Genomic DNA, 14,462 nt, shown 5'->3' with positions numbered 1-14,462 from the left:
TTTAGCCTACCCGTCTCGGCTCAAAGACCACTTTCTTCGAAAAGTCTGACAAGCTTTTCATCTTCCAAATGCCTTAATAATGCCTAACCACATTTTCTTCTCTTACAATTCACTTGGCAAGAAACCAGGCACCGTCTTGTGATCTTCCATGCACTGCTGACTCAAGCTAATTGAATTGTTTTTGTTTTTAACTTTAGGTAGGCCCCCTAAGGACACCGGCTGCATCGCATTTCTTTAAAAAAAAAAAAAAAAAAAAAAAAAAAAAAAATTCCTGAGAGCTTACCCTGGGCCAAGCACTGGGGGTGCAAAGATTGACACAAGGACCCTTACTCTCACAATCCAGTGGGGAGCTCACAATTCAGTGGGGAAGACAGATAAAAGTGATTACAGATGAGTGTAAGAAAAGATACAGCATTAAGTACACGTTATTAAGGGCAGGCAGTGGAAGATATACCTACCTCTGGGGCTCCTGCTCCTGTAGTCTATATTGGAAGTTTAATGACACAGGCGATAAATAGGAAGAAAGGAAAGAGGAGCAGGAAAAAGGAAAGGGAGAGAAAGGATTCCAGCCATGGCACAGTGGCGCACAGAAAGGAAATACTCTGTAAACAGTATCTAAGTTAACTGTGAATCTCAATTGTCTACATTAGTAGGGGAGCCTGGAGAAAGCAATGGGCAATTAGGACCGAAAAATCACTAGCAGCTGATCGTGACAAAAACTAAATAATTTCCCTCTAAGACTTACCTTACTAACTTGCTCTGTTTAAACTTGGGGCGAGGAATGGGGATGTGGTAGAGGCTGCACTGGAGAGAATGTGTGGATGGAGGGCTGGCTGAGCAGCCGGACACAATGCCCCTAAGCGAGGGTGGTGGGCCAGTGACCGCCCGATAGAAAGAGGAAGACTAAGAGGTGAGGCTGGGGGCAGGTGGCGCTGCCCCGTGAATCCACAGCCGGGGCTGGAGGCGGGTTAGCAACCCACCGGGTCCTATGTGGGCCCAGCGACACCTCCACTTGGGCAAAACTGGGGTAATCGAGGGGAGGATGTTTCCCGAGCTTTAGAAAACCAGGACGTAAAACTGAAATCCACCTGAGCCATGTAGGAAGATCAGAGAGGCGCTATGCCTCCCAGCCGGCGACACGATACAGCGCTGCAGAACTGACCCCGACGCAGCCGCCATCGCAGATGCCACTGCCAGTCATGTGGCTCCGCCCCCGCGTTGCCGAGCGGGGCCGCGCACGCAAACACGCACGCACGCACGCGAGGGAGTCCGCCCGGGAGCGCGCATGCGCAGCGCCGCTCGCCCGCTGTGTCTGGAAATTTCAGTAGTTTGCAGTCAAGTTTGAGGCAGTTGTAACCTTACTGAATTTAGTTTTGCCAAGAATGGTATTCTACGTGTGTCAGCCTCGTATGGACTTCTGTAATGACTAAGGGATATGTTTATATCCCGCGCATTTGCTGTAGGAATTTTAAATACAATCCCAAAAGTCAAGATTACCTGTAGAAATATTAGTATTACTATGTTTAAAATTTAATAGAACCATATTTTACTTTTCACTTTGGGACTCGCACAGGATGTTTGCAGCTTTTGATATACAGGGTAAGTCAGACATATAATAATAACTTCTCTTCGTGTCTCTTATTTTTAATAGTTTACAAAGCAAGTCTAATTTATTGAGATTCTACTTTATATACCCATTAGAATGGCTCTTATTTAAAAAAACAGAAAATAAGTATTTGTGAAGATGTGTAGAAATTAGAAACCTGTGCATTGCTGATGGAAATGTAAAATGATGTCGCAGCAATAGAAATAATTTGGTGGTTCCTCGAAAAGTGTTATTGACTTAGCGTATGATCCAGCAGTTCCACTCATACGTATACACCCAAAAGAAACGAAAGCAGGGACTCAAGCAAATACTCATACTTCAGTGTTCTATAGCAGCACTATTCACAAGTACTAAAAGGTGGAAACAAATGTTCATCTGCAGCTGGAGAGATAAACAAAACGTGCTATGTGCATGTTGGAATAGAGTATTACTCAGCCTTTAAAAAGAATGAGATTTGGATACATGCCACAACTTGGATGAACCTTGTGAAATACGCCAAGTGAAATAAGCCAGACACAAAAGGACAAATAATTGTATAATTCCACTTACATGAGATATCTAGAATTGGCAAATGCATAGAGACAGAAAGTAGAATAGAGGTTACCAAGGGCTAAGGGAAGCCGGGGTTGGGAGGCTGTTGTTTAATGAGTACAGAGTTTCTGCTTAGAATAGTGAAACATTTTTAGAAATGGGCAGTGATGATGGTTGTACAACATTGTTACTAAATGCCAGTGAACTGTACACTTAATAAATTTTATGTGTATTTTACCACAATTTAAAAATACTAAAAAATGGATTTTTTCCTCTATAAAGGCTGAAACATAGGTATCTTTTAATACTGAAGGCTATAGCACCGGCAGGTTGCTCTTTCCTCATGTAAAATTTAACAAAGTAACACAGTAGAAGTTTAAGTGCCATTAAACGCTGGTCTTCCATTCATTGTAGTCTGCATCACGTTTAAGCAATTACAACTTATCTTTTATTTGTTCCAGATAATCACCCTACTTCCAGGTAACTAAATTATTTACTATCAAAGGTTAGTTGCCAAAATCAACTCGCAGCTATCTTGGTGTTGTATTAATGCCAATACCGTCAGCCAGAATGGTCCTACATGCCATTAACCAGATCAGAAAGAAATTCTAAGTCATTTCTCCAAAGCCCATAGATCTGTAGCTAAGAGTAGTACAGGTGAAGTCCCTGAGGAGGATAGACTAGGGTAGGCTGAGCTCTGATAGCCAATTCTTAAAAAATGCCTCTGTCTTTTGACCTGCCTTCCCCGTGTAAGTTCTAGATAACCTTCCATAGCCAGGTGAGAAGAGGGCAGTGCTATTAGGAGAGACCACTTGGAGATATGCCAGGGAAGGCTTTGAGTTCTACTCTTAGAATTCCATTTACTACCAGAAAATCTTGCTGTACACAACCCCATGCTTTTGAGACAGAAAAAATCAGAATATAATTATTTCAGAGTCATGATTATTAATAATAAGCAACTAATATTCATGGGATTCACTAGGTGCCAAAAACTGTCATACATGAATTCCAATAAAACTCAATACTGCTACTATCTGCTTTTTTCAATGAGGCTCAAAGAGGTAAGGAACCTAGCTCAAAGTCATAGTGCCAGTCAGTTGTAGAACCTGGATTCATATGCTAGGCCTAACTCCAGAGCACAGGTCCTTAACTATTACTGTATTTACAGATGAGTGCACAGAAATAAAGCAAGGGCATGTCCCAACTCTTATTTCAAAAGCAAAAATCTGGAATTCGTATTGTGGCCTTTTAGAGTCTATATTTATTAGGTGTTCCTGTGTTTCTTTAGTTTTTCCCAAGTTTCCTGCTATTAGTTCCTGATTTGTTCTTCCAACTATTCTACCAGTTTAAACAGGTCGATAAGCAGGTGGTAGACACCAGAAGCAACCTTCTGTATTCTGAATTTCACTGACAACTCCAGCCTTCCCAGATTCATTATTAGAATGAGCCAGATTCTTCCAAACCTAACCAAAGTGCTATTTTATTTTCAGTGATTTAAATTCTTAGCTGTTGTTGCTATTCCTTTTATCTCTATTTATTTGTTTATAGGATAAGCAAAGGTTTTAGATTACTATATTTAGAGATGCCATCTGGTAGGCAAACTGTTGAACAAAAATGTTTTGTTCCTTTCATGTTACTGTAGTACTTTGAAATGTAATTAAGTTTCAGAATGGCTTTTTCTTCTTTTGTGGTGGATCTTTTGCCCTATGAAAGGTGGGGGAATATTATTACTGGAAGATTTCTATTCATACATTCTTTTACTTTTGTATAACTCCTAATTATTTTTTTGTTGTTACTTGTTTGCTTTCTGCCACTCTATAAACTAAAAAAAGCAAGTAAACAGAATGAAAGTAAAAAAATCCCCTGTTTTGCAGGGTTTCAATATCTATTAGGATCTAACATGTAAATGGAAAAGTTGGAGTTTAGTTTACTGTTCTTTAGCATGTTGAGAAATGCTTTAGGCCACACTTGGCTTAAAAAACAGAGAAACAATTGACAGTTCAGCCTTGAAGATTTGTATATTTTGCCTGGGCACAGTTGCTCATGTTTGTAATCTCAGTACTTTGGGAGGCTGAGGCGGGTGGTTCACTTCAGGCCAAGAGTTTGAGACTAGCCTGACCAACATGGCAAAACCCCATCTATACTAAAAATACAAAATATTAGCTGGGTATGTTGGTGCATACATGTAATCCCAGCTACTCGGGTGGCTGAGACACAAGAATTGATTGCACCCTGAGGCAGAGGTTGCAGTGAGCCAAGATCTTACCACTATACTCCAGCCTGGGTGACAGAGCAAGACTGTCTCAAAAAAGAAGCAAAAACAATAAACAAGATTAGTGTACTTGGTATTTTCAAATGGTAGCAGTTAAATGAAGTTGCATTAGTCATGCAAATAGTACACAGTTATGCATTTGTTGTTTGGCTCATTCTTAAGCCTCAAACCATATCCTCTCTATTGGTTAGTTTTCATCTGTTGTATCATTCAGAGAGAGAGAGAAACACATATACATAAATAATACATACACATTGCACAAAATACTTCAACTTTAGGTAATTTAACATTTTTTATAGATTAACAAAACGAGTTTCTTTATATATTCCCTGTTTATTCATGAAAGAAAAGCTAGAAAAAAAAACTTACAGGTCTTGAATTCTTATAAAACAGAAAAACTAGACTTTTTAAAAATGAGCTTATAAACTTTAGTATAACCATTGCCTCAGTTCTGGGGACCTTAATCTTTTTCAGTCCAGTCTTTCTAGATACAGATGTGGGTGGTTCCTCTACTTTACCCCACTACTAGATATACATGGTCTCATTCTCTTTTTAGAGTAGATGGGTCACCTGGGGCATTATGAGATGGGCTGTGACGGCATTGGCACTGGGGGCAGGGGAATACATGGGTTCCTCAAACACAGACCAAGTGCAGCCTTGGAATATGGATAGTGATTACTCTGCTGGATTATTAACAATCAATGTCATCCACACCAAAGCAGTATGTAGGCCCTAGAGGAGCGCAGTGAACTTTCCTCCCTTGGGTGCAGGCTGCAGGGTCATTGAATATGCCCGGACACCAGAACAAGGTTCTTTGGATTGCCATTTGTCTCCTCTTTATGGGAGATGGGTCTTCTTTCATTTGAGCACCTCTCATGGCCAGTTCTCAAACTCCTAAGTCACCCTCTGTAAACGCTTCTCCTTCAACTTCCACTCAGTGTTTATATTAGTCTCAGTAGTCCCTCCTTCAATCTTCATATTTGCCTATGTACTCTAGAACCTATTACTTTTTCTATAACAAATCTTGATGGCTTTTCAAACCCAGAGCAAAAATTAACAGCAACTCCTAATCAGGTTTTGGGTCCTTGAGGGGAGGGAAGTTCAAATCCTCCCATGAGAGAGGAAGTCCTTGCATTGCATATGTCTATTACAAAGAAAAGAATGAAAAGCAAAAAGATTAATTTCCCTACTAGTACAGTGTGAATGTCTACTGTATTTTGCTACATTTATGTAAGAGAAGATTAGATAGGTAGATATAAAAAATATTGAAGTAATGAAATGATAGGAGTTCCTGTTCCAGCTTCAGGGATGACAAGCTATATAACATTAGGCCATTTAGTCTCATTGGACACATTTCTCCAACTGTGAAATAAGGGAGTAGGACTTGTTGGAGAAGCCTTAGGTTCTACAATTCTGAGATCTTGAAAGAATTTAAATATATGACATGTGCCACTCTTTTATGAATATACCTCTGATATTTAATTCTGCTTACAAAGTAATGGTTCAAAACTCTTAATTGCACGACATAAACTTTTAGTTAATAATATGAGAAAGCTCAGCACATGTGATTCTCCTTCCTCCTTGCATGGCTGAGTTTAGCAACCTTAGTCTCTTCCTATTCTTTCTGTGATGACTTTTAACAGTCAGGAAAAAAAGTTAGAAAGGACCTTTAAAAAAGATAATTAGAAAATATAAAGTCGATCTTTGCAATTTGGAAAATGGAAGTGCAGTTTATTCTGAAGTAGACTATTCTCAAGATGTGTCTGTGTGTGTGTGTGTGTGTATATATATATATATCTGTGTATATGTATATATATACATATATATGAATATTTTCTATGTATGTATAATTGGCATCAAGGTATGAAAATGGATTTTCTTTTGTCATAATTGTATGTGAAGAAAATAAGGAAGCTTTGAAAAATTCACCTTAGTTCATATTCTAAAGGCAAGTTAATACAATTATTCCTTTGTCTTATCATATTTCCAAAGAATTTATTTTCTTATAGATTGATGGCAAAATGTCAGTCTTCAGGAGCATATATTCTTTGTGTAGGTTAAAAACAGATGCAAGTGTATATACCCAAAAGTATTGAAAGCAGAGGCTCAAAGATATATTTGTACACTCATGCTCATAGCTATACTATTCACAATAACTAAGAAGTGAAAACAACCCAAATATCCATCAACAGATAAATGGATGAATAAAATATGATATGTACCTGTAATAGAATATTATTCAGCCTTAAAAATGAAAAACATCCTGTCACATGCTACAACATGGGTGAATCTTGAGGACATTATGTTAAGTTAAATAAACCAGTCCCAAAAAGACAAATACTGTATGCTTTCCCTTATATGAAATATGAGAGAGGAGGAAAAAGGGATTAGTAGTTTAATGGATATAAATTTTCAGAGTTGCAAGATGACAAAGTTTGCTAGATACTCTTGAAAACCTGAAAACCCATACCAAATTTCAAAGTAATTATAAGCAAAATTGACAATTATAAGCAAAATTGTCACTGATCTGTGGTAGAAGGTGCAATGGATTTGAGGTAAGAAAACCTAGGTTTGAATATTTTTACTGCCATGGCTAGCCCTGCGAACTACTAAATTGAAGTTGCCTTAATAGCAAGAACTGTTTATTTCTTCGTATCCTCCTGAAATACCTGTAACAGTGCCTTAGATGCTACTTGTTGGACTTAAATTATGCTTTTAATTGAGTTATATTTTGAACAGAAAGGATGAACAAAGAGGGAAACACTACATTCCTCTGGCATCTACTTGTTACTCTGGCATGTAAGCAGGAACCAGAGGTAGACAGGTAACAGGCCACCTCTTGGAGAAAACCAGCCAAGGCCAGGGTCAGGATCACAATATTAGGACTGGTTTTCAGGTTAGTGTGGGAAGCAACATTTTTGAAAATTGCAAAGCCCAATGTCAAATCTTGTAGTGAGAACCAAGCAAAGCTAGAACATGACCCTGAGCAAGAAATAAGTAGGTCATAAAAGACAAGGAAAGGAAAGAATCGTAATACAGGAAGACTGGTAGCTTAAAATGTGGCATGTGTGATTGGAGTACTGAGGTCAGTCAGCCAGTGAAGAAGGGACTCTACGGCAAAGCAATTAAATTGATGGTGACAATGGCATGAGGTATAGTCTCATTTAAGATTTAGCTTAAAGTTACATACCCCTCAAGTGAAAGGGAAACCAGTATGCACAACACACACACACACACACACACACACACACACACACACTGTACTCTGAATGCTACTTAGAGGATTGTGAGCCCACCAAAGCTGATGAGTGAACCCCTTGAAATGTGCATCTCAGAGTGTGACTCACCTACCTCATGCTTTTATACTTTTGAGGACAGCAACACAAAATTAATGGCCACAGGTCCTTTCCAATTCCCAACAAGGCAAAGCTTTATGAGAGGTCCTGTGCTTTATGTCTTCAGCTAAATCAATGCAGTACTATTTGCCTGGTGCTAGCTATGATTGTCCAGTTTAATTGGTATAATAAAAGTAATTAACTTTTATGGTGGTTGTCTCAGAAACTTTTCTATTATATGTACCTATAGTAAAAAGTTTCTAGAACATCTCTTATAAATACGTATGTATGTATTTATAAATTATATTAATGCACTATTATAGTAATGCATTATGTACATACTTCACATAGCAAAAAGTAGAAATGTAAAACGGGATAAAAGTAAAATATAAACAAATTCTAATATTTTCTTTCCACGTGCCAAAGAACTGTCTTGTACACCCTCGAAGTATAGTATTCTTATTTAGAAAATACTCTTCTTTAGGTTAATTCGGTAAATTTAAGCATGGAAACAAAAGCAAGTAGGGTCATTTTGATAGGAATGCCTCATTTTAAGAAAGTATAGGAAATATCGCAAAGTCTAAATTTATAAAATAGATTATATATAACATATCTCAATGAGTGTCTAATTCTGTGACCTTCTTAGAGGCTAACTTGATTTTTTTTTTCATTTTTATTTCTCAATGTTGATACAAACATTCTTCACAGAGCTTTTTTTTTTTTTTTAACAAGATGCTTTTATAGTGCATCTAATATAAAGATTGATACCAGTTTTCCAAAAGCTCTTTAGGAACACACCTCTACTTAACCTTCCCAGTTTTATATCTGGAGACATACGGTCTTATATTCTACACTTTTCACCATGTTGAACACCAGGAGTTTTAAAAATGTGCAGTGCTACCTCCTGTCCCTTCACCTTTGCCCATTCTAATCTCAGCTAGGTGTGTAGCCCTCCTCTATTTACTTCTTCACCTGCCTACTCATTCTTCAAAACTCAGGTTTGTTGTTTTCTTCCTTTGGTCAGTCCTCTTATACTGGCTCCTAGCAAGCTCAGCTACCACTAACATAGCATTTGCATATTTGACTGTTTACTATTCTGCCTTTCCCTCTTTATACCTGCATTGTGTGCCTGAGAAACAATAATATCAACAAAAATAAAGAGCTTCCTCTTAGTGTTGGCACTATTTTAAGTCCTTAATCATTCTCTCACTTAAAAATAGGATGCAGGGTGTGTGTGTTTGTGTGTGTGTGTGTGTGTGTGTGTGTGTGTGTGTGTGTAGAAAGAAGTTTTGCTTAATTTTTTTCTCATATTATTAATTTATACTTGTATGGTCATTATAGAATGTATAATACATAAAGGACAGTCACAAATTATATTAACCACATCTGTTTCTATAGGAAAAGTATAAAAGACAAGCAATTTACTCAGTAATTTAGATTTTAAAACACACACACACCCTACACATCAGTTTTTGGAACCTTAACTGACAACCTCAACTGTTGCTTTATTAAGTACCAAAAGCAGTCTTTGAAAAACTATTTATCCAGGAATTTTATTTCTCTTTTCTAACAATTTGTATATTCCACTTGCTAGCATTAAAATCAAAATGGAAAAACATTAATATTTTATTTATGAAGACAAGTGAGTTGACTCTAATAAAAATATTGATTCATGTCTTGCTTTTCTAAGAAGTACCACCCATGAAGTCTGCTGGAACTTGCTGCTGCTAATAATATAACTTCAAGAAAGCCAGAAAAAGAACATACCTTCCCTTGCAAAAGTGTGAATTATTTATTTTTCTTAATAGAAAATGTGAAGTGCATCAATATTTGGCTGAAAACAATTTAACAGCATATATTTACCTAGAAAATGGAAAACATTAAAAGGGCTTGTCATAAATTAACATAAACCATAATAATGTATCTCCCTTTCTATAGACTGTAGGCATATATTTAAAATGTAAAAACAAAGGATTAGATAATAAATTATAGTCAGCTTTCATTAATTTAACTATTTTTTAAGAGAAAGTTCACCTATGCTATACATATTTAAGTCTTCCTCTTCTCCACAAAAAGTATCCTATTTATGTAGGATTTTTACATCATGCAGATGGATGTGATAGACAAAAAAAGTATTTTTCATGGTTATTAAAATTATCATTTATGCTAACAATTTTCCTCTTTGCCACTTTTGTTAGAGAAGAGTTGAGTTCAGCCATGTGGTATGGTTAACATCTGGAAGTCACTCAAGGTAATATCTACCATGGATTTGTTGCTTATTCAGAGGAGGCATACCAGAATGGAAGTAAAGAAGGTAACTTCTATGTCTCTTTTGACACACAAGGACTCAAATCTCATCATTGTCTTTATGTCATCCATTAGGCCAGTAAAAAGATTGAACTGTCAATAAATATGTTCTTTGTCCTAAAACAAACTTCCAGAAAACATAAAAATGCATTGCAAATGAAATCTCTTGATTATTTCAGTTTACACAGGACATGATTTTCATTTTGACCCATGGCCCTGGCCATAAACACAAGGTGCATGCGTTTTTTTTCCCCCCACAATTTGTGCTTTGTGTAAAGCACCAAGTTTCTCTCATAACATTATTAGCCAGACTTGTTCATTTCTGAGTATGGAAAAAAATGCAGAGTGTAATATAAAAAATTGAGCCATACTCTTTTACTGAACAGCAGTCATTTAACTGTGTTCCACATATCTCTAAGGCATTTTCAATAGTATCAATCCAAGAAGCTTCTCTAGCAATTTCTTTAAAATACAGTTTAATAATGATGATATTTTTATTTTGTCCCTATGACTGTTCCTGTAGATTCTATGGCATTTAAAAGGTTCATAGGAACTCAAAAAAGAAAGACACAAATCTTGTAAAGAACCAGTTTTTTTTTTTTTTTCATTTTAATAATGGCCTATGTCACAAGTTAGGAAGAAAGTAAAGGTTTTTCTTTATATACAAACATTATGCTAATTATGGCAATTATTTTGGGATCTGTAACTTAAAATGAAGCTCTTTGAAGGCAGAACTTTACTTTGTAGCTATGGTTCTTGTTCTCAAAAGATGTATGTGTTTTTAATTATTGTCTATTGACCGGTGATTGACTAAATCCTTTTCTCAAAAGATGTCACCGCATTCCACAGTACTGTGCTCCTAGCTGTTCTGCTGATGTTTCTTGCCTACCTCCCATGTTGTTTGAAGAAGTACTTACTGCTTCTGTAAGAGTCTGTCAGAATCTTGCTATTTGCAGTTGATCCACTTAAACTCATTAAAGCCTTTAGGGTATTTTGTGCCTAGACCAGTGAAGTTGTATTGTGATCAACATAATTTGAATTCAAGTGGATGAAAATCTCATTGTAAAGCATACAAAATCAGCAATAACTCACATACCCAGATGTCTCATGGCAATGCAGAATTGTCCAGTATTCACCACTTGCCCAATGTGAGCAGGAGATTCTTAAAAAGTTTTTAATAATCTTTCCTTCCAGAGTAAAATCAGGAATTAGTTTCCTAGAGATTATGTGGAAATGAGGCAAACTTATCTTCACAGTGTTAGTCATCCTCAAAATTCAACTAAATACCAAAAATGTAGTAGCTGTTACCTAAGGATAGGTAATTACCTGAGGATCAGTAATAGAAACTTTTTATCAAACTTAATCAAGTTCATTAAAATGTTAATAGCACTGGTAGATTGCCTGCTATGCCTGAACACTATTACAGAAGCCAATTGGTAAGTCTGTACTATTAAAAAATGTGTTGGAACCTACTAAAACTAACCAAAATGGTTCTTGTTTTTACCATTTCCATGATACTTAACATTAGTAACACAAAGAGTAGTAACAGGTTGGTTGCAGTGGCTCATGCCTGGTTATCTCAGCACTTTGGGAGGCTGAGGCGGGCAGATCACCTGAGGTCAGGCATTCAAAACCAGCCTGGTCAACATGGTGAAACCCCATCTCTACCAAAAAAAAAACCCACAAAAATAGCTGGGCATGGTGTTGGGCACCTGTAATCCCAGCTACTTGAGAGGCTGAGGCGGGAGAATCACTTGAACCTGGGAGGTAGAGGTTGCAGTGAGCCAAGGTTGTGCCATTGCATTCCAACCTGGGCAACAAGAGTGAAACTCCATCTCACACATACACACAAAAGAATAGTAGTAATAACAGGGGAATGAATTTGTTCATGGAAATCATCTGCTTTTTGCAGAATTTACATTTGTTTGTAAGGAAAATACTCCAGTGATACATTTTATTGAATTATGGAACATATAAAGGTAGTATCACACAGCTTATGTAACTGCAGCCTTTATTGTGTCCTTTAATATACACTCAGTATACCCAGATACTTTTTGGGAATTTGAAAAAGGTCATTTTTCAGTGGCTTCTTCATGTAATTCTACATTTTAAAAGGTGCAAACAGGATTTCCTTATTTTGTTCTATTATTTTCTAATTTGCACATGATTTAGACTACCAAAATGGTACTTCCCTCAAATGTTAGTTAACTTTTTGGGTTTCTAAACTAATATTTATATTTTTTGTCATTATTTACTACTACAGTGTGTTATTAAGATGCTGTAAGTATTTGACTATATATTGGTTGAATCCATTGAAAACTTTATCCAACAAAATAGTATAGAATGTTTGTAATTGTAATGTACTATGCAAAATGAGAGATAAATCAGACTTTGGTTCTACCTTTAAGGAGTTTACATTTAGTAAAGAGACATGAGTTGTATCCTTATAAAACAAGATAACTAACAATAGCTACTGTAATAAAGTCATAGCTATTTTTTTTTACAAGTTCAGAGGAGAGAATCGATTTCTAGCTGTGTAAAATAAGGGAAGACATCTATAGAAAAGACAATCACAGTTCTCTAAATACTATAATCAGAAATTCCCAGCCACTTGAGTCAGTAGCACCTACGAGCCTTCAGGTAGTGCTTAGAGCTACTCTGGGTCCTCTTGTTTCATCGAAGTTCAGTATTTCCCTATGAGAAAGGAATGTACCCTACCAATGCACCCTCGTGCCTCTCTTTTCTTGCTTACCTTGTTCTGGCTGCAGCTCATTTATTTCAAGCCCCTGTGTAAAGGGATTTTTTTTTTCTATGATTGATTTGGGATCTTTTGCTAAAACAGCACGTTCTCTGTGATTTATTAGGCTTGTGTGACTTGGATATAGTAAACTCACAATAGACATTTGCTGATTGGATGTTGAATGAGTGACTCGTGAGTGATTGAGTGAGAGGGTGAATGAGTGGGTGAATGACCATCAGCTGGGAAACAAACCAGCCCAAGAAAAACAGCTGGGTCCTGACTATATGATGTCATGTAAATTTCACAAGAACTCTTAGCATCATTCTTTGAACTCTGTTGTAGTTATTCAATAAATATTTGTTGAACATGATGTTCCTCAAAATCCTCAAGTTGTACACTTGTATTATAGTATTTACATTGTAAGGGAAAGCTGTCTCCTTGTAAAAGGGATAATCCTGTTTCACTACTGCATAAATGGATCATTATGCAGTGTTTCCAACAGCTTTTCTAGAAATGACCCCTTTGAGGTTCAAAAATGAACCAAAAGTGATTAGATTTTACAAATGTTATGCCACTTCTTATTACATACAGTATTCAATAAAAAGAAAATCCTGCAAAACAATTCTGTTTGCCCCATGGGCCTACTACCATAAAGTCTCATTGTTACACCGTCTACATTTTGGCATTTGTTTGTCAAAAATGGGGTGGAGGTAAAAGTATTCTTTTTGCCAGTTTATGTGATGCCATAAAGCAGTATTTTTCATTTTTCAACACTTATTAGCTCAGCTCCCCAGCTGTGTAGCACCACGCCCTGGTGTGAAATTGAGAGAGAGAGAACTCTGACAAGTTTATATTGGCTTAAATTTATAGCTTTATTTTGGGTGGGGGAAGGGATTTTTTTAAAAGGACATTGTAATTTTGTGATGTTGTGTTACAAAACCTCTATGACAGGAAATAATAGCTATGGAAATAATCATCAGTATATTATGTTTGGCTCCCCCAAAGCAATATTAGCAGCTATGTATTTAGAAGAAGAGTGAGGTAGGAAGTTATTAATTAATTGTGAATGAACTGATTGACCCATTTAATCTTAAGCACTTTGATATCCTGCAAAATGTACAGCTGAGTGTCTTGCATGAAAAATATGTTCAAATATGTGAGCCAACAGAGAAAAATACAAACTCCACTTAAAACAGTTGGATTTTGACATAATTATTTGCATAATTGCTTTAAAACTTTATGTCGCTTGTTTTCTAGAGAGCAATTTCAAAAGACAAAATTAAATTGATTTCACAGAAGGTTTGCTATAGTCACCAGGAAATGGATAAAAACAATTATTGTAGCATGATGTAGCACATTGAAGTGAAATTATTGAATACAAGCTAAAAATTTTAAGACCAACGAATTTAATCCTTGGCTGCTTCTTTTCTGCTCTCATGCACACCCTAACATGTGACAAACAAGGGGGTGGTTTTTTTTTTTTTTTTTTTTTTTAGACATAGCCTTGCTCTATCACCAGGCTGGAGTGCAGTGGCCCAGTCTTGGCTCACTGCAACCTTCGCTTCCCGGGTTCAAGTGATCCTTCTACCTCAGCCTCCCGAGTAGCTGGGACTACAGGTGAGTACCACCACGCCCAGCTACTTTTTGTATTTTAAGTAGAGACAGGGTTTC

The 14,462-nt window shown here is 36.7% G+C and overlaps 1 protein-coding gene and 1 long non-coding RNA gene across 8 annotated transcripts in view; one reads left to right on the top strand and one right to left on the bottom strand.

Moving 5' to 3' along the window:
* Nucleotides 1–1,221, bottom strand: part of LYPLAL1 (lysophospholipase like 1) — a 38,914-nt gene extending 37,693 nt beyond the window's left edge. Inside the window, exon 1 of one of the 3 annotated variants that reach the window (XM_003930341.4) lies at nucleotides 1,089–1,221. In XM_003930341.4, coding sequence (XP_003930390.1) covers nucleotides 1,089–1,179 — 91 coding nt within the window. In that variant the 5' untranslated portion in view covers nucleotides 1,180–1,221. Of the gene's footprint in view, nucleotides 1–10; nucleotides 228–745 lie in introns of those variants that run through there. The other 2 variants (XM_010340936.3, XM_010340937.2) reach the window with 2 other exon arrangements.
* A 78-nt stretch (nucleotides 1,222–1,299) lies between these two features.
* LOC141581077 (uncharacterized) overlaps nucleotides 1,300–14,462 on the top strand; it is a 292,842-nt gene continuing 279,679 nt past the window's right edge. For 4 of the 5 annotated variants that reach the window (XR_012513562.1, XR_012513560.1, XR_012513559.1 and 1 more), the window contains exon 1: nucleotides 1,300–1,599. This is a non-coding gene — a long non-coding RNA (uncharacterized LOC141581077). Of the gene's footprint in view, nucleotides 1,600–9,942; nucleotides 10,059–14,462 lie in introns of all 5 variants that reach the window. The other variant, XR_012513561.1, reaches the window with a different exon arrangement.

This window comes from Saimiri boliviensis, chromosome 14 (genome assembly GCF_048565385.1).
Source record: "Saimiri boliviensis isolate mSaiBol1 chromosome 14, mSaiBol1.pri, whole genome shotgun sequence".
Classification (NCBI taxonomy): domain Eukaryota; kingdom Metazoa; phylum Chordata; class Mammalia; order Primates; family Cebidae; genus Saimiri; species Saimiri boliviensis.
Note: the sequence above shows the minus strand (reverse complement) of the source record. Positions and strands in the feature narration are given on the sequence as shown.